Source organism: Strix uralensis, chromosome 6 (assembly GCF_047716275.1).
Source record: "Strix uralensis isolate ZFMK-TIS-50842 chromosome 6, bStrUra1, whole genome shotgun sequence".
Taxonomy (NCBI): domain Eukaryota; kingdom Metazoa; phylum Chordata; class Aves; order Strigiformes; family Strigidae; genus Strix; species Strix uralensis.
Window position 1 is genome coordinate 21,651,066 of NC_133977.1, and position 20,599 is coordinate 21,671,664.

The 20,599-nt window shown below is 45.0% G+C and overlaps 1 protein-coding gene and 2 long non-coding RNA genes across 4 annotated transcripts in view; 2 read left to right on the plus strand and 1 right to left on the minus strand.

The window, feature by feature from the left end:
* The first annotated feature begins 632 nt into the window (after window positions 1-632).
* On the plus strand, window positions 633-9,245 carry LOC141945265 (uncharacterized). The gene is made up of 3 exons (XR_012629471.1): window positions 633-1,007; window positions 7,602-7,701; window positions 8,776-9,245. It is a non-coding gene; the product is annotated as an uncharacterized LOC141945265 (long non-coding RNA).
* Window positions 9,246-9,249: 4 nt separating this feature from the next.
* Window positions 9,250-16,233, minus strand: LOC141945264 (uncharacterized). The gene is made up of 2 exons (XR_012629470.1): window positions 15,941-16,233; window positions 9,250-14,708 (listed from the first exon to the last, which is right to left on the minus strand). It is a non-coding gene; the product is annotated as an uncharacterized LOC141945264 (long non-coding RNA).
* SP3 (Sp3 transcription factor) overlaps window positions 15,601-20,599 on the plus strand; it is a 37,163-nt gene continuing 32,164 nt past the window's right edge. The window contains exons 1-3 of one of the 2 annotated variants that reach the window (XM_074873194.1): window positions 15,601-15,928; window positions 16,253-16,377; window positions 16,556-16,672. In XM_074873194.1, coding sequence (XP_074729295.1) covers window positions 15,922-15,928; window positions 16,253-16,377; window positions 16,556-16,672 — 249 coding nt within the window. In that variant the 5' untranslated portion in view covers window positions 15,601-15,921. The remainder of the gene's footprint in view (window positions 15,929-16,252; window positions 16,378-16,555; window positions 16,673-20,599) is intronic. The other variant, XM_074873193.1, reaches the window with a different exon arrangement.

The following is a 20,599-nucleotide window of genomic DNA, read 5'->3' on the forward strand; positions in this document are numbered from 1 at the left end:
AGGGGGGTAAGACTTGTCTTAACTAGACTTGCCTTCTAGGAATGCAGTGTCAGTGTCGAAGAATGCTGGGTCTTCCCACTTCCTCAATGTCCAGATTGTATTTATCAGCCTTATAATAAAAGGATACCAAAATGAATATGCGAAGTGTTGCAAGGCAGAAATGATCAGCTGGCCAGCATCTAAGGGATGTATTTGTATTCGTGTCTCAGAAGTGCAAGCTCAGGCAGAGCAACAGGGTGGGCAGGCTGTCAGGGCTCCGACCCGAGGAGCCATGTGACAGTTTGCTTTCCTTCCTCCCCTCCATTTTTTTCCTTCATTCAGCCAAGCAGCATAACCACCTAGTGCTGCAGCATTTAAGTGCTATTTTGCAACAGATGCACACAACCCAGAGCATGGGCTTTTCTGGTATATACGCTGCATCTTGTTATTAAGACTCTCTATTTCTAAGTGTGCTACTCCCAGTGAATGGCTGCCATTTTCCTAGGGCTCAGTTCATACCACAGTTAAACATTACACAGCAGATTACACACAAGCGAAACATTACATGCAAGGGAAAGAAACACCAAGGCAAATGTTGTCTGCAAGTCAGAGAGCTGTTGAAATGAGATGGGACCTCTGAATGTTCAAGCAAATGTGCGTCAAAATACAGAATACCTTATCGCAGCTGTATTTGCAATCTTGCTTTTCACACCTTGTGTTGCAACAGCAGAGGATATTTGCTCAAGTGTTGCTGTTTCCTGGTGAATCTTGTGCCTTAATATGATTCAGGGCAGCACTGGTGGGAAGAAGCAAAGGACGCCAGCTGGGACCACCACCTCTGAAGGGTTTGGGCCCCTATGGTGAAGGCTGAATCAGTCCAAAACACCTGGCTCCTCTCCTGGAGGAGACTCTCTATGACTGGAAGAAGACCTAGAAGAAGTAGAAGCTGTATCCCCACCTGAAGAGTGGGGAAGGACATCAAGGACACACCTGAAAAGAGAGAAGGCTAAGCAGGGCCAGTATACAAGGTAGGTGACTGCAGCTCTGGGCACCTGATACACAGCTGGTTTGTGCTGCGTAACAGCTCACTCGGGACTTTGGCATGGAAGCAAATGCTTGTGGAAAATAAACGTGTGTCAAGTGCACAGGTGATGGATGGAGTGAGTAATCTCACAAGATATGTGAGAAAAACACGGAGATGAGATCAGACACAGGGGAAGTAGACCAGAGATTGGGTAGAAGTGGAAAAGAAACAAAGGGAAGGGAGAGTTATCCCTCCTTTTTTGACAGTTTTGGGGACTAAAACAACTATCCAGTGTAAGCACTGAATCAGAAATATTTTTTCTTTGTGTGAAATAAACCAGAATGTTTTTTAGGTCAAGAACCGCCACTAAAATGTGAGCCTGCTTCCTGGAATGGAAAAAGGAAACTTTCATACCAAGAAGGGAGTTAAAAAGTAGCAGGAGGAAGGACTTTATCCTTCTCCTACTTATCCATAACCTTTTCCTGGGAACTACCTTTCCTGATGGAAGGACATGTCATGTAAATCATGAAAAGTGCTTTTCCATATCATGATTTCGCTTCAAACATAAAAACAAATGTGCCACTCTGGGCTCTTTCTCAGCTTCTTGCGTCAGTGCGTATGTCTAAGGCATGCACACTGCCTTACACACTGCCCGGCAATGCTAGCATTGCAAGAGCAGCCAGAGAGTGACAGGGCAGAAAGGCAAGGGGCCGAGGGGGCACTGGGTGCCTGGGTCTGGAACCTTGCTGGGAGGGCAGCTGGTAATGGTATTTTCTATGCAACTAAGGCAAAATATTGGGACAGACCATTTCTGGACAGCCAGATATGACAACAGCGAGAGCAGCAACTGCGAGACCCACAGTGCGTCTGGACAAGGGAATGTTATGTCTTTGTTTTGGTTACTTTTAATATCTTCCTGTTATTAACAATGATCCTGCTGAATGCCCCTTCCTATGTGCAAACAGGCTGCTTCACCTGCTGGCATGCCAGCGTAGTCCGTGACATCGCCGGCGATGTGCAAGGAGCCCAGCCTGTGGCTGTGTGTGTGTGTGTGTGAATACCTCCATGCCCCTGAGGAGTCTGGTTGTATCTCGTATGCCTACCCGGGCGAACAAAGTGAAAGTTTGTATGGCCACCAGGTCAGGCTATGGGGGCATTTTGATTTAATCACGTCACATATATGGCAAGGGGTATCATTCTATTTTTCAGCTTTTCTTTTTCCTACAGTTTTAGATACCTCATGTGGGGAAAGTAGTATCTTTTAAAGAATGCATTCTATATTTGGTAATGATTCGAGGCACGAATGTGTCTGAAGGAGAAAGGCTTTTCAAGCGGCACGCTGCTGGCTCAAAGGTTCCTCAACAAATTCTGCCGGGCTCTGCCTCTGAGCCATGCTGCCCTCTCACCAGCCTGAGCCTTGAGGGATCAATTCGGGAACTGCTTGAGACTCTGCACGATATTCTTCAATGGCTCCTTTCTTCTCTGGAAGAAAGATACAGGGAAATGTCAGAGAGAATTAACAACTTAAATGGGCGGGTGGCAAGACTTGAAAACCGTACAGAGATTATTGAGAGAGGATCACTGTCCCACAAGGAAACAGTTACTAATACTGCACAGGTGGACTTGGAAAAATTGTTTTGTTTGGGTTTTTTTTTTAAGTTCAGCACAACCTTAAAAAAAAAATTAAAATTGAAAAACCCGATTTAACTCTTCTCCAGCCGGTATCTTGACAATAGCACTAATTGATAAAATGTTGGGAATGGCTTCTATTAACATCCAGGCTGAAAAGTTTGAGTTGGCTGTAATGTCCAGGGGCTGTAATGAGACGCTTCCTATGCAGAAGCATGTGTGAAATGGTCCAAAGTGGAGAGCCCGGGCCAGGCGGCGGCAGGATCTGTGTGGGTGCTGCAGGATTCCCCACTTGGACGTTGAAGCACCCAAGAGGACACAGAGTTGCTGCTGAATTCTAAGTCACTCCCACCATTAACGCCTTGAGTCATTTTCCTCCTGTGTAACTACAGATGATGCATGGTACAGGCAGAACTGGGGCTGGTGCTGCTTGGGAGCTGCATCCATAGCTGGCCTGCTGCTTCCCAGGAACATTAACTGATGCTGTGTGGCAGCAATTTGCAAATTGTCAAGGAATGTGTATATGAAAAAATCTACAACAGGAAATGAAAAACATTTTCCAAATAACAAAATGGAGCAGTAGTCAAATAATTAGGCTCTTATTCAAAACCGAGGACAAGGAAGAACATTGCTCCATTTTTCTTCTTTGAGGTGGAAAGATGGTGAAAGGGAAGATGGATTTGGGTTCAAAAAATGGGTTTATTTCCTGGTTCTGCCATGAGACTTCATGTGTGACCTCTGGCAAAGCTTTCAATACTCCTGCACATCTCACTCATGTCTGTAAAATGGGGATAATCTCTTCCATGATCAACAGAGATTTTATGAGCATATCCTCAATGGACTGAGTCCTCGGAGGTAGAGCAGTATCAGAAGGAATTCTCTAATTTCCCTCTATAATGGGCACCACTGAATTAGATAAGTGACAAGCCAGGATTTCAAACAGTTTGGGAGTTGAACAGTGTTGGTATCCAACAAAGAGCAAATGTTTTCTATTGGGAGATAAGGATATTTTTTTTCCTCACAGTGTAAACATGAAAATATTTGTCTTTGTAGATTAGCTGCAGCAATGAAAATGCTTTGCACAGTCACTAGTTGGGAGTTCTCAGACTGTTAATACATCCTAAACTGTCTGGTACAGCCTGGAAGGGGGAGTTGAATTAAACATGAGATACTGAGCAGGTTGAGGCCTTTTTGCTCGGGATACAGCAGGTTATGTTCTCTGTGAAGTCTCTTCTCTGCTTATAACCATCATACTGATGACCTGTGTATCAAGTGGACAAACAGTAGATGAACCGATGAGGGAGAAAGCATTAGCTCACTGTCGTGCTGGCTGCCACTCGTTTTTGATGTGCAAGTGGCTGTCCCTCTGCCCATGTGGGAAATCATTAACATACTTTAATTCCTGTTGATTATTATTTGACAAAAGTAATAGCTAACTCACGCTTTTTACAGAAGCCAAATTGGGGCTCTTTACGCTGACTTTGACCAATAAGTTTCTTCTCCCCATAGAAAGCCCAGAGGCAGATTACAAAGTTTCACGGATCATCTGGAAACCCCTAAAATTTTTGTACTTTTTTCCTGTGGCCTTTAGAAATCTGTCTCACAGCCTGCCTCCTTCATTGCCTGAAAATCACGGGAATAAGGAAATGCTTTCTGACTACAGCACTTCCAACTAGGAGCATTATCATGAATTACAGAACTGTGAGGGTCTGGGTCCCAGAAACTCAGAAATCACACTTGTGTTTAACTTCTAGTCCATGCAGAGTCCTACTGCCCTGGGGCTTTAACTCCTGAGGGAACGGTAAGTAAGAATAAGGCCTAGAATTAACTTGCAGATATAATTGACTGGTTTTATTGCAGATGTTTATGTTGAACTGTCCTACTATAGGAATTATCATTCATCCAGGAAATAAAATGGCTCCAATGACTAACTTGAGTGTCACATGAAAGATAAGAGTACTGCCAAATATCTAAAGTTTTATGATACTATTCCCTTAGACTGTTAAAATGAAAGTCAATTTGTTAAATATTTACTTATTTGACAAACATGCTGTTCTGACTTCCTCTCTATATCCTTAAGTAATGAATGACAGAGCATAAAAAAAAGATTACTTGTCTAACTTATTTTAGACTAGTGTAGGAAAAACAGGGACTGACAGGTATAACGTACTGAAGGGAATGGGTATTTTCCCATAAAATTGCAAAATGTAGCTAGTTTAGAAGACTGTAACTTGACTATATTGCTCCAAGCCTTAGAGATTCTTATTACCATGCCTGGTCATTATTATTCTCTTAGCAACAAAAGATTTAAAAAAAGTTCATTAAAAATATCTCAGGCTAACCTCATACACGTGCAGCAGCAAGAATAATAACAATGCCACACACATCCCTTTGTCACCCTGTGACAAGAATGGGCACTTCTGTTTTTCTTGGAGTTAACCTTTTTGGGAAGAAGAGGGGAATAGTAGGATTTGGCTGCTGAATTCTTTAATTATCTCTCCTTCCTTTGTGTGGGGTATGAAGGACTGTGAATCAGAGCACTGCTAGATATGGCTACAGACATCCAAGGCAGCCTGGGTGCATTGATTGCCTCAGCACCTACAAGATTGCTGAGCTTGAGAGCCAAGTTTCCTTGCTACACAACATGAAGAAGAATAAAAAGTTCCTGGATTATATTTTTAGAGACGTGAACGTGCCTAGCAAAGGAAGGTCTGAAGTGTACAGTGCAGAAGAGAGGTATAGATGAAAGATGAGTTACTGTGACTAGGACATAAAGAGACAGGCAGTCATCCAGAGGGGATTGTGAATGCTGGAGTACCAGTTTCTCCCTGGATGTGTGACTGATAGGTGATGAACATGCAGTCCTGGGGTGAGTTAAACAAACCTTGTCAAATGTACCCCAGCTATGAACAGGGAGGAAACATGACTGAGGCAAGCACTATAGTGGGTAAGTGTCTTGAAGACGGTGTGTTTACTGGTACATTATGCAGAACCTGGTTTGGACCCTCTCTCTTTTCCTTTGACATCCAAGCGAGATGCCAAAGACACATGGCACTGGCATGTGTGTCTCCAGCAGACCAGCAGAGCCGGGGACCCTGCACTGCATCGGCAAGGGACAACAGTGCCAAGAAGCCTGACTTAATCCTGCCTCCATCTGTGTCTTCTGCATGGATTCCACACCTGTATTACAGAAAAACCAGGAAAGTTGATAGACCTAAGATGTGTGTTCCTCACCAAACTTTTGAGAATGGTTAAACCCTTAGACATCACTGACGTGACAGGTTAGAAAGTGGGATGAAAGGCTTTTTAACAGCACCGGCTCTTGCTAACTTAGACAAGACCAAAGTCCAGGCTGACAGGGCATGAAGTTTTTCTCCAAGGTCTGAGAACCTGAAGACACTGTTTTGTCTAGTGTGCTGCATGTGGAGACTCTGGTGAGAATATCCCATGGGGTCTTTAAGAACAAATTCTGGTCTTGCCTTTCATCTTGGGTTTCAGCTCATCAGGTTTGAGAAATCTGTATGAAAAAAAAAAGGTATCTTTTCTTCCCCAAAGTCAAAGGGCAAAAGTTGAGTATGTAATCTTCAGAGTTGGACAGCGATGGATTAGAAATCCAGCATAAACTCGTAGTCCCATGAGCTACAAATCTGATGGGGCTTGGTTTCCTTTGGGTGATGTCTTGTTTGGATTCTCCTAGGTCTACATAGCTGGAAGCTCCAACTGCAGCTTTTTCTGTGGGTGGGTATTCATAACATCTTTCATCTTTGCAGCTTTCTTGGTGTTTAATAAGGGTTTAACTCAAGCTGCAGTGGGTCTCTCTTCTTTTACTTAGCAGCCTGTTTTTATGAAATGTATAGGAATGTAACATTTTTAGCCTTTTATTGCTCTGTCAGATGTGGTTAAAATTGGCTACTGTTTGTTCTTGTTCCCTCTCTTTCTCCTGCACAACGTGCAAGTATGTACATGCACGTATGTGTGCACATATGCGCACACACACAGAGCTATATTATACATATTAAGAGATAATGATCTCAAAACCCTTTTAATTTCTGTAGGAATCCAGGCTAGGGAAAAAAAGTATTGTAATGCTTTTTCTTTGGGAGACGAAAAGAAGGATGAAATTTTTTTTTTTTCTATGCAGCAGACAGAATATTCAATTACCACTCTGTTTAAACATAACATGTGTTGCTGAAAATCTGGCACTACTATTGTGAAATAAAAGATGTAGTGGGATCCTTGTCCTGGAACTGCATACTCATGTTTATGCACAGCACTCATGCTTCACCTCCAGTGCCTGAGTGGTCCTGCTGAGACCGGAGGAATGCGTAGGGAATGTAGACTTGCCATGAGATTCTGTCTCCATTACATCTTTCAGAGTTTTGCCATGGAAAGGAAGGCATTTTGCCCTTCATTTCTAAGTAATTAAGATGATAGTGGGGTTTCTGAGTTTTCCAACTTCGTGAAAACAAACTAATAGCAATGATCCACTTCAATAATTCAGATATTAATTGACACAGGAGAGAGAAACAATACATTAAAAAATAATTAACTTTCGTTAATTAATTTTTAGAAATAGGAAGGACACCTGCAGCAAGTGCAGACGTTTGCAACTGTCATTAGATTGGGAAGGCTGTGCAGTAATTCTGAAATGAAAACAGGTCAAAAGGACCAAGAGTGATCTGCAGCATGGTCTGAGAAGTAGCATGAACTATGTGATTGCTAGTGAGCTGCAAAAAAGGTGATGAAGACATGCATTTTTTAAAAGATGTCTATAGAAGCCAGAGGTTAATTAGCAGTTAAAAGATGTCTATTGGTGTTTTGTCAGCACCATCAGTGTGTTAATTATTGCCATTTTCAAGCCTCAAATGTGCCTCTTTCAGACTTAAGCTGAAATAGATTGATTCTTTTTACTGAGACATTTCTTAGCTAAATTCTAATTAGTATCTTTTTCCCCCCCCCCTGAAAACAGGTTTTTTTCTATGACCAGAACTGGAATTTCAAATCTCATTCAGCTTTCTCCTCCTTGGTATTTGTGATGCGTTTCCACTTGTCTAAGGTGTTACAGGAAGGTAAGGTGAATGCATTTGTTACCTTGGTCTTGTCCAAATTTTAAACTTTGAGTTCTCTGCAATGTAGACAACGAAAAACCTGAAATGAACCCTAGAACTTTCCACCTCCTCTTTCAAAGTTAGTGAGTAGAAAGGCAAAAACCTAATTTGTTCTGTTGCTCTTAATTATTTTGTCTACTTTAATGAAATTATGCTTGTAGGAAAAACCACAAAGGCTTTATATGCCACTGTGGACATGCCAGAACTCTGGTTCAACAACTGGGCTTCCTCACAGGGGAGCGAGAGCTGACCAGGCAGCTCGGGGGCATCCTAGCCAGCCAGTGTAGAGAAGGTATGGGCTGTGTGTGGTCCCCTCGTGTCAGCTAAAACAAAATGCTGAGAACTGCTGTGAGGTCAGGCCGTTCCTGCATCAGACACCTCCTGGGAAAGGTTCTTCTGCCATACATGGCCCCCAGCCCTCTTCTGGAAGTTGCTGCTGCCCCCAACTCCTCTTTCAAAGATCCTGTCAAGCTTTTTTTTTTGAGAAACAAAAAAGCCTCCCTCACCTAAAGATATGTAAGAGTCTAGAGCTGTCATCCAGGTTGACAAATCTCCTTAAATGCATATTCATGTGATCCCTTACTGTTCAGACCATCTTAACCCTGTGGCCTTCAGGCTGCTGGAACCGAGACTGGCCAGAGAGACACGGGAAGTGGTTTGGACTGTAGCCCCAGACCTCCTTCTCCTAGAGGGAGCCACAGAGTCCTGCTTGCTCTTGCTCTGGGAATGGGAATTCAGACTGAGATTCCTAAAAATAAGTCACTTCATCCCTCTAAAAATATTTTCTTTCAGAATACCTAACTCCTGCTATTAACTTTTCAATTTTTCAGTAAACATATGTGCATGTATATAATTTGCCAGTCTCTTTCATTTCCACAATGGCCTACTTTTCTGTCAGTACTATTAAAAGTAAAATGCCAAAGTGGGAGAAAGACAGAATTATGCTAGACAAGAAGTACATAACAAGACACATTTTTTATCTTTCAGGTGAATTTATCTATGTATCTATTTATTTCCATTCCAATTTTGTGACAGGCTATGGAGAAGGATCCTTAGATGCCGTATTACCTACTCTGCAAGTCATGGTTCTGGACTTCTTCCTCTGAACAGTTTTTCTAACCTTACCTAAAAGATCTGTGATGTTTTAAAAAATTATTTCTATAATTAAATTGTATCTGTTGTGATGACCTTGAAGGGTTAGGAATTAAGCATAAACAGGACAATGATGGGGCCCAAAGGCAGTAACTTTTAGGAAGCTTGAAAAAAAAGAGGTATGTATTTCTCGTTTAAGCAAGGTGAAATGACCGAGCTGTCTACAGTGATTTACCTGTTAAAGGGCAAGTTTTCAGCTATATACCAATCTGCTTTTTTGTGTCACCTCTCTCCAAATGGAAGACAGTTTAGATGAATGTTTCCTTTGTGAGAACCAAATTTTGTTAATGAAAAAAGTTCTTAGATGGAATAAGCTGCCAATTGAATAAAAACCACCCAAATTTTACAGAGAAGATGTAACTAATATACTCTTTATTTATTTGTATACACAACTAAAAACAAGACAATACAATTAATGGGGAAAAAAACCTTGTGCAAGTACACTGAAATTCTTCTCCTGTCTTAGTCACACAGGTTAACATAAGAAAAAAACCCAGCAGAATTAGTTTTCTCAAACATGTTATTAAGGACAGAGCCTGTTTACCAGTCAAATAATAGATGTCCCAGTGGAATGTGACAATTTGCAAAATACACAAAAATATACACCCAGGGAGAGTTGCAGCTGTAACAAATGAGGAAGAATTTCTGACTAAAAGGGAACATGACTTATTTTGTCCTAATTGCTTAAAAAAATTCATAAATACAATGACTAGGCTAGAAACAATGTTCCAGAGGGCTGTCCTCACACATTGGCATGTGTAGAGATGACAGACTTTCTGTTGGCCCCATTCTTTGAAGATCTGTCACCTGTGAGGGTGAAGAGTAAGACTTTAGATTTGGGTGCAGACCAGATTGTTAGGTACTTATTCACAGGTTCTTCCTCTTACTGTGGCTAGGTTGTGTGTCTCAGACCTCCAGTCAAGTGCACAAAGTGCCTGGAGCTGCCATGTTCCTGCTGTGAATGCTGTGCTGTCCATTAGTTTGCTATGCCTTTCTTTATCCCATCAACAGCTTCCACTGCATGGGAGTAGATCAGTGGAATCAAATGTCTCCCCTGCTAACAGCTGGATCCAGGTACCACATATTTCTCTCTGATCTCCCTTTAATGGAATTGTTTCAGGCAGAAACTACTATTTTTAGAATTGCCTTCCCATTTAAAGCAGAAAAATTGCTCTTCTAAAATCCAGTTTCACTTTTAATAAATACTGTCTTTTATATGGTTGCACTTAGATACCATCAGACTTGTGCAGCGGACTATACAAATGCCTTGATATTTCAGATGCTCTCAAGTACTGTTTGTGCTCCTCTAGAGGCTAGAAATCCCAGGCTACTGACAGGCACTCTATACTAACAGCCAAAAGCAAGTTCCTGTGCAGTCTAGCAAGCTTGACACCCTGAATTAATCTATTTGCTGCTGCTGAAGGGAGTCTTACCTCTCCTCATCTGCTACCACCTATGGAGCCCTGTCCCTCACCATGTCTAGTTTGACTCCATTTAGCCTGCAATGTGGGGAGAAGTATTTTTGCTGGGTTTGTTTTCTGGCAGTTGTGTAAGTTGATTAAATTATGGCGAGGTCAATGAGCTATTAGGTTGGCTCAGCTTCTTCTGGTCAAACCACACCTACTGCTCAAGCCTGCTCCCGCCTTACAAAATTTGCGCTCACATAGCCACTCATCTCAGAATTGGGAGGTGCTTTCTGGGGGATGACGGCATGATGCCAGCCAACACCTTTCTCTGACCACTGGCTGCCTCCTTGCTCATTTTACACCAGCCAAAGACTCATTTCTCTGTTTATTTCTAAAAGGACGAACTCAAGTCATGCAACTCCAACTACTACGTGCTGACTCAAGAAGCCTCACAAGTCAACCTCCTGTCAGTCCTGCCTGTGGGGCCCTATGTAAAGATCTTTCAATATTCTTCAGCAAACGGGCCCATATGTGATGCAGAAATTAAGGGCGCGATGTCTAGGACTAGTAGCTAGATTCTTTTACCTGTTTGCCAAGACTTAGATAAATTGAAAAGGAAGGCCAAAATTCAGAATGAAGTTGAATTCTAGTAAGTTTAATAGGTCTGATTCAGAACATTGTAATTATCTTGGTTTTGGTAGTACCAAGTAAATGTTTGGCATTTAGGAACCAAAACATATGGCCCTCCAGATTCTACTGGAATTTTAAACAGATGACTAAAGTGAAAGAAGGTACCTCAAACTGAAAAGGATACCTCCTCTGAATTGTTGGTTTTTGTGTTCCAGTTACTTTTGCAGGCATAAGATTTACAGATAATTTTGCTTGTTGTCCTTTCAGTAAAGGCCACGTTTTTTAAGGTAGCTTGTTGAACTGAATCCCTACTGATTCTTCAATGCCATTTTAAACCCAGCCTTTCAAACTAAAGTGACCCGAGACTGAGTTTTCCCAGTGGTACAGAACACACCACAGCAGTACGCATTCCTGCCAGTCTTGTCCAGTTACATTCTAGACTTCAGCATGGCAAAAACACCACTTTACAGAGGAATGGAGTAACACGGATATGAGAACTGAACTGGACCACATACCAACAACCCTTAAATAATATGTTTCTTTAAATAAATGCAGGGTCACCCATAAAAGGGAGCACTGAAGAGAGAAATAATGTATCGTAACTCAGAGAAGTTTCAAAGGAATATACAGACAGAAAAGACATTTCCAAGTATAGCAGGCACTGTACTGGACGGAAGTTGTGTTAGCTGGTGCATTTCCTTCTGAATTTGTATTGAACTGATATCCTCACAGAGACTGGGCTCCAAGACTTAAACCAATGAGATGTAAGTTACAGTGGCCAAATGCAGCATTGAGCTTACAAAAGAAATACAGGGTAGGTGTTAAGTTTTAGCGTTCTTTCCAATTTGCATCTTATGTGATCTTTCAAAACCTTCCCTGAAATTTCATCAGAAGCTGGTAGGTAACACTTCCTGTCCTGAATGTTACTGCTACTTACCACAAAGGCTGCATCTCAGTTCTGAAATACCTACATTTTGGTACCTGGTGGAGGTATTCTCATTACGTATAGACCAGTGTTGCTTTCTCTGTATCTACACAGCTCAAATGACAACACAACATCTTCAGCAAATGGACTGAGAATTCATCCCAGGACCTGCAGTTTACCACAAGCAGCCTAGAAGCAGGAGGCAAGGGCTTAAAGAGACAAGGCTCTTTGATAATAAACTGGTCATGGTTAGTTTATTCAGATCACATACTGATACAGTACATCTGGTGGGTAATCTCAAGAAAGAGGAAACAATGGCTCCTCTAATTGGGCATGGAGCTCAATCTCTGTAGGGTTATCGGCATCGTGCTAACTCAGCAGGAAGACCACCACCTAACAGAACTTCTCTCCAGCATGGATACAATGATCTCCATGATACATCCAGGATTCTCAGGACCGCAAGGTCATTGTGCTAGACTGATTAAAAAGTACCGTTTATTCTCTGCTCAGAGAGGCTGTTGAGAATCCTGACCATATTTCTGGGTTTCCTAGTTACTAACTTCTCCATAGGTTTATCTGTTAGCCTGTGACTTGAAACACTCGGCACAACTACAGACATATGTCTTGATGCTAGTATATTGATAAGCAAAAAGCTACAAATAATGGTTTTTCTAATTTCCTTTTTTTCTTGAATTTTTTTTGCTTCTCATGAGTTCTTAATCTCCAATGGGAAATGGTAAAAAAACTACACTCTATTTTATTACCAGTTTCTATTTAACATTTCTGACTGAGTCTCTTCTTTACACCTCTTTTTCATAACAGCATACCTTTTCTGCAACTTGCTTGAAATTTATCTTATTTTTAATAGTCTATTAACTAATATTGTTTTGCTTCTTTTTTATCTGAATTTAACGTTACCATCTCAGTATCCCCCTAATTTTAGGAACTTGACTATAAAGAGATAGGCTTCACGACACTAGTTGAGGATCATTTACATTCAAGTTTTATGGCACTGAAAACCTCTTTAATACATAAAACCAATCCCATTGATATTTCATATCCTTCTCTCCTAAAGCAATGCAGTTACGTCCCAAGTCTGCAATCAGCTCCATATAGGTAACTGACAACATCTCACTGAAGTCACAGAGCTCTCAACATACATCCAGCTGTAGAAGACCAACTTTCACATTTAGTTTACGTCCTAGACAACATTATCTTCCTAAAGCAAAATGTCATTGATAATGTTTGGCAATACCCTGCTAATTAGTAAGGGCCAGTTTTTAATGTCATCCCCACCTTCCCAGCATATGAACAGGAATTATTTCTCTTACACATCAATCTTTAAATGAACCACTTCCTAGGTTATCAAGGTCCAAAGTCATTGTAATAGTTCCGGTTCCAGGATGACAGCCATGATACATTTCACTAACAACTTCTGACATTGCAAAACAAATTGCAGATTGTATACCAGCTGTAGAAGATTTTGTTTTAGATACTACAGTAGTCTGGTGGATCATGTAATCTTGCATTTTCATTTTCTCCTAAAATTTCCTTATGTATATATACTAATTTTTAAAGGTTGTGTATTTTAACTTTTGCTGGTGAAAAATTATTTCTGACATTATTACATTATGTCAAAATAAAGGACTTCTGTTCCTAGTGACAACTTTTGCTTCTCAGAGTGTTCTATTATTAAAATAAAAAATATGAATTACAAGAAGAGCTTCCTCTCCTTTATGGCTTTGTTATTTAACTTGCCAAGAACTGATTCTAAAGTAGAATCATAAGAGACTATGTAAGCAAATATAGACATTTTAAAAACAGACGTGGGGTTTGTTTTTTTTTTAAACTACCCTGAAAAAAATGAATTGTGACAAACAGCTTTGAGATTAATTTACCATTTACTATTAAGTCACCTGAAGGCACTCTCAACATACCGGTAAAAGTACATGGGCTTAAAATAAGACTACACAGCACACAGTAAGTGATCTTCCACTGACAGGGAAGATACTGCAGCCTTCCTCCATCATAACTTCCTGATATTAAATTCATTTTCTCAGTGCATTTTTTCCTGTTCTGTAATAGCTTCTAGGCTAAGCCTGGGCAGTTACCGCAAGGTCATTGTGCTAGACTGATTAAAAAGTACCGTTTATTCTCTGCTCAGAGAGGCTGTTGAAAATCCTGACCATATTTCTGGGTTTCCTAGTTACTAACTTCTCCATAGGTTTATCTGTTAGCCTGTGACTTGAAACACTCGGCACAACTACAGACATATGAAACTATGCTCACTGTATGTCCTAGGTAATTCTCAGTGATAATTGCATTAAACACTGTAACAGGAAAGCAGGTTTGAGTTCTTCAGTCCAATGTGTTTGAGCCTCATTCATGGACTCCCTAGAACACCACATGAACAGTAACCAAGAAAAAATAATTCATCAGGGGAGTTTACAAGCTAAGGGTCAAAATCACTGCCTCAGCCTACGCACTGTCCTATCACCATGCACGTGCATTTGGACGTGAGGAAAGGCCAAGCTGAAGTTGTTCCCGTTCACAGGAACCCTGCACAAGCTACACGGTGTAACAGAGAAACAGGCCCCACTAATAATCATTTCTGTATCATCACATACTTACATAATGCTTTAAACATATTTCCTGCCTTAGTTTAGCAATCCGAGAGCTCCCGGTTTCCTTTGTATTGCGTAACACGAGGGACAGAGCAGCAAACTGGTGCTGAGGGGAATCTTACTAATTCCCCTTACCGCGACTAAAACGAAATCTGCTGGCATAAACGCTCTGCTTGTGCGAAGGCTTGGCTCCCCAGCTCCGAGCAGAGCGCGCTGCTACCGTCGACACTCCTGCGGGAAGGACGTGTCGCGTTAAACTCTTAGTGGCGGCCTTATCCTCGATGGGTTTTATTTTACGGAAGAGGCAAAGGAGCTTTTTAGATTTGGTCAGCCAGGTGCGAGCCCGCCACGGCCAGAAAGCTTACGCAACGGCCCGCGGGGCCGGCCATTGAGGTGTGGCTCCCGGGGCCGCGCCGCCGGCGGCCAGAGGCCGGCGCTGACCTGGCTCCGCCGTCCCGCGGGAGGGGGCGGCCTGCCCTGCGGGCTCCGGCTCCCGGCGGCGGCGCGGGGCCGCCGCCAAGCCAGGGCCTGCCCGGGCGGGCCGGCTCCCCTGGGGACGGCGCGCCGACATCTTAGCGCCGGCGGGGACAAAGCGCAGCGGCGGCGGCGCTGGCTGCTGGCAGGGCGCAGCTCGGCCGCCGCCCCGGAGCCACGGCTGCCGCCAGCCGTGACTGACACCCCCGCCAGGGAGATTTCAAACGAGCGCGGCTCCAGCCCGGCGCCTCCCGGGCACACGCGCACCGCACCGCGCCCCCGGCGCGGCGGGGGGGACGGGAGCGGGTCGGGCGGGGGGGGGGGGGACGGGGGACGGGCACGGGGGAGAGCGCCGCCGCGCAGCTGTGCCTCTGCGCTGACCCCTGCGGCGCGGGCGGACGGCCAGGCCCCGCGGGCCGCGTCGCCTCGGCGCGGCGGCGGGGGAGCGCGGCGGCAGGGCCGCCTCCCCGCGGCGCGGGGGCCGCGCGGGCCCGGGCCGGAGCAGGCCGCGGGCTCTCGGCGGGTCCCGCTCATTGTTCCTCGCACAAGCCCTGGCAAACAGGAAGCCGCCTCGGCATGGGGCGCCCCCCCCGCCCCTGGCGGGTGACTGGCAGGCCGGACGGCCAGTACGAGCAGCGGCGGCGGCGGAGCGCAGCCAATGAGCGCGCGCGCGCGGGCGTAGGCGGGAGTTCCGGGCTGGCAGGCGGGCGGGCGGGCGGCGGTGTCGGCCGGGCCCCCTCTCCCGCTGCAAGCCCCACCTTTCGGCTTTCCCGCACCGTCAATCAAAATAGGAAAAAAAACCCCGGAGTAGGCTCGGGCCGCCGCCGCCGCTTCAGCCCGTGAGCACAATAAGCATGTCCCCGGCGGCAGCCGCCTAGCCCCAGCCAGCAGGGCCTGTGTGCGAGCCAGCCAGCCTGCCTGCCTGCCTCCCGCCCAGCCAGCCAGCCAGCCGGCCGCTCGCACTCACACCATGACCGGTACGTACGCACCGACCGAGCCGCCCCGCGGGGCTCCCTGCTCCTGCTCCGGCCCTGCGCTTCCCCGCTCCGGCCCCGGAGCGTCCGTGTGCGAGCGAGGCGAGAGCGGCACTGAGAGCAGCAGCAGGAGGAGCAGGGGGAGGAGGGAGAAGAGGGGCAGGGGCAGCAGCACGGGGAGGAGGAGGAGGAGGAGGAGGAGGGCTCCGTGCGGGAGGGCGGGGGGAGCGCTGGGGTTAGGGGGGGGGAGAGGGAGGGAGGGAGAGGGAGGGGGGTGATCGCTCCCGTCAGTGACTCTCCCCTCCCCCCTCCCCGCTGTGCCCGCAGCTCCCGAGAAGCCCGTGAAACAAGAGGAAATGGCTGCCTTAGACGTGGACAGCAGCAGCCACAGCGAGTATCTCCAGCACGGCAACGGCGCCGCCTCGGCCTCCGCCGGGGCGGCCGCCCCCCAGGTAAGCGCAGGCCCGGCCGGGCCCCTTCCCCCCCTCCCCCGGGTGACACGTTGTGAGCGGGTGCGGGAGCCGGTGCCGCCGCCGCCGCTTCCTGTGTGCGCGTCTGCGAGGAGCCCGGTCGCTGTCCCGCACTAACCGCCACCCACTTTCTCTCCCTGAACCCGCCCATTGTGGGTAGGACGCTCAGCCGTCACCGCTCGCTCTGCTGGCGGCCACCTGCAGCAAGATCGGCCCGCCGTCGCCGGAGGAGGATGAGGCCGCCGCCGCCGCCGCTGCCTCTCACTCTGCCGGAGCGGTGAGTGCCCGCCCCGCCGCTCTCGCACGGCCTGCCGGGGGGAGAGACAGCACAGCCAGCCAGCCCGCCCGCCCGGGGGGAGGGACGGGACACACGGCACTGCCCGCCCGGGGGGAGGGACGATAGCAGGGCCGACCTGCCAGGAGAGGGGTCCCCGGGCTCCCCTGCCTCTCCAGGAGGAGCCGGGCTCCCGGGAGGAGGAGGGAGCCAAGCTCCCCCCTCCCCCGCCATTGGGAGCGGCGCCTTCATTTACTTTCAAAAACGGGGGGAGGCGGGAAACCTCCCTCCCCCGGCCCTGGCACCGGAGCGGCTCGCTCGGCACCCGGCGAGGCTGGGAGGCATCTCACCTCCACCTGAGCGCACCCCCGGTATGCGCTCCTCAGCCGTCTGCCCGGAGCCGCGCACCCAGGCAGGAACACAAAATGAAGGCTGGCTGTAGGGAAGGATGTAGTTAGAAGTAAAATGGCTGTTTAGAAGCGAACGCGGTGGTGGAAAGCTGCTTCCTGTATCGACGCTGTTTTTTCTAGGTGCAGTTATCATGCAGTCCCTCGTATTGCAAACCGAATTTCTGGCCTTATCTCTCATGCGAGCTCGGCTCTGAAAGGAGCCTTGATGACCTTGGGACCTTGTGTGATGAGATAGATCTTGCAGACTAGAAATGCATTCTTCTTGAAGCTAGTTCAACAATATCCATAACAAAAGCCTAATGGAAACTCGTATGTTCCTTAATTGGTCTAGCTAAACTCTCTTGTTGATATATGCTGGTGAAGTTAAGAGATGGTGCATTTCTAAATAACCAATACCTAAAAATACCAGTGTATTAGAAGGGAGTTTCAAATTATCTTTTAAAATGACATGGTGATGTCTCTTTTGGCCTTTGTGCTTGGGAAATCACATATATTACCTCTAAATTAAAAAAAAAAATTACAAAAAAGTTTAAAAAAAGCAGAAAAACCTCTTTTTTTTTTCCACTTTTAAAACAAATCTTGTTTCTAAACTTGCTGTAGAACAGCTTTCTGTGCTTTTAGGATTCTGCAAATAGGAAGAAAAACTGCAAAGCATTGTACTGGTGGGTGAAGTGGCTTTGGCAAGCTTTAACAGATGTCAAAATGTTAAGTTTACTAAATACTAAAGCACTAAACTTTAAAATGCTTTTCCTTTGTACATTTCAGCTTATTTTACATAGAGGGAAGCCGAAGCAAAATAGTTGTCTGAGGTCACACAGCAGGTTGTAGACTATTGACAGAGCTTGAAAATATATTAAAATTCTGACCCCTTTTCAAGTGTCCTTTCTACTGAACCTGTTTATTTCTTAGGCAGTATGTTTTTAAAAAATCTTTCTAGATGTTGTTAAGTGCCTAATACCTCTAAGATTTGTTTCATAGACCAGATGCATACAGTGCTGAAAAGTGGAATGTTGGATCTGTTTCTTGCATAAACATACATATTGAAAAATGAATGATGCTTAAATGATAGCTTGCTTTCTTATATCTACCTTCAGGTTGTTCTCATTTTAAAGCTGGAATTGTGCATCTTGCAGATGGGTTGATCGCTTAGCATGAGCAATGCTAGGCCTGACAGGGTACCAGAGTGCTAGTACAGGACAAATGGTTCCTGACAGTTCAAAACGGGCAAAGCGGTTTTGAAATAGTACTTCTTTATTCCTGTTAAACTCATCTGTTGTTATGTTTATGTATAAGGGGCTTTTCAGGGCAAGGCAGAAGCAATTCAAGAGAAGCCAAAATCTTAGTTAAAACTAAATATGAATATAAACTCACGCACTACTTTTCATACATGCAGATAGGCCCCTCCTACATATCTGCTGTGAGTTAGGTTATAGCATTCTGGTAATTTTTACACTCCTACAACATAGCTCTTGAATGATTCAGAATATTTTGGGTGGAAACTAAATATAAATTGGAAGAGATACCTACAGTAGCTGAACTAGACATTGGAGTTAATTAAGATGACCTTAATAAAGGGAGGGGAGGGACTAAGGTCCCCGAAATACATTTTTGGTGAAAACCAGAATGCCGAAAGGGTGCAATAAAGTGCAATAAAGATTTTTTTTTTGTGGTCCCCTGAGTGTATCTTACTGGGGGGTGGAAGAAGTCAGGAGGAGCTAAAAAGGCTTAGATTGTAGGTACCTCATAACTTATGGAAAATGAAGTCTATATGCATGGACACAGACATATTGTCTTCCTGGGGCTTGTGATGCTCATCCCTTTCCCAGGAATATAGATGAATCGGTTTGATACCTGCGTGTGGGTGATGGTGCCTAATGTAGCAATGGGGAGGCAGCCCCTTCCTGGTATCTTCTGTACCCGGACTGCAGTTCTGTCTGCTGAATGTCTGTTAGAACTCTCAGGCCATATAAACGGATAGTAAAAGTTAAACTAGTCGTTTCCTTTAGAAGCATTTGAAGAGCTTGCATGTATAAGGATAGCAGTGCTGTGTTTTGGGGGTTATTTTGTTAATGCTTTACTGACATTAGCTTGGTAGGAGCTGGCAGGGCTGGAGCCAGTATACTAGGCTAGCCAGTTACTGCACACTGCTTTCCTGGCTGAAATGGTATGCTGCAGCTGCTCCCCAAGAGACCAGCAGTATGATTTAAAAGCAACAGTAACAACAAAACTCCCGTAGGAATGCAGGGAATATTGAGTGTCTGGGATTTGGGGAAGAGCTGGAGCAAATGTGATTGTATTTGCTGTCATCTAGTTGGCCTTGCTTTGAGCCCAGGGGTTGGACCAGATGACCTTCAGAGGTCCTTTCCAACTGAACTTATTCACTGATTCTATGTTGGTATCTAATCCAAGCCTGCTGTTTGAGTGGACCCCACTTTTATGCTACTGAAAGGATTAGTGTGGAAATAAAGAGAGTAATGAAAGTGGCAACTGCTTTGTATGGAAAGCAAGTGAAGACAACAGCTGACAGAACTAAACTCAACCCTCTTCTCCCTTCCATCCTGTCAATGAACTGGGCAGGCTGTCTCTAGTCCACAAGCTTGGCCCAGGATTCTGGTTAGAGCTATATTTATTTTTGGATGACAGAATACTAGCAGGCATTACTGCTGATTTTGTCTTTGTGCGTTGATGGAGACTGCAGTCTTTCAGTTTAGGCATTGACACCGTGATTTATTCTGCCTACAGTCGTCCAACACCAGTGCTTAGTGTTTTGCCTGCTGGTGTTTGGTTTTAATGTAGATGGCCTTGAGTTTGTGGCTTGCTTACCTGAGAATCTTTTCCTCAGTTGCCACACTACTGCATCCATGGTTGGTTCAAATGCTTGCCATAGAAACTTCCCCTCGAATATAGCTGCCTGCTGGTATGTGTGAAAGCCTTGCTGGGATGGTATGCACTGCTGCCTGACCTAGAGTGACAGCTTATATCTTTTGACCTCTGTGGATGTCTTTCCCTCTCTTGGGAATGTTAAGTCTGAGAAGTTTTAGTTTGGGTCTTGCTTTTTCACTGTTTATCGTTGGCTAATAATTCTACCTTAAACTTTCATATTTAGGATTCTTTTTCATTTAGTTATAAATGCTCTAGTTTCATTCCAGTTTAAATATCTGGAAAGATTTTGGCATTAGGTGAAAAGGAGAAGCAAAGCAGAGGTGGCAGAGCCCTGCATGGAGAAAACAAAAGAGGAAACAGATTCTAAAATTTAGGTCCAACAAACTGTTGATGATCAGTTGTATGGTTGTCCCATGGTGAGATGATTGTTTAAGAAGCTATGAAGTTGAAATGATAACCAGTTGTTTATGTTCTCTTACTTTATTGCAATGCAAAGCTAAGGACACTCTGTTGAACTGTCATGCTCCCAAGGGCCGTTCTTATGGTTGTGCTGGGCATGACTGGGACAGGTGAGGATACAGTGCAAGACTGATGGGAGCACGGGGTTGGAGGACTGGAAGGAAGGTGGGTGAATTGA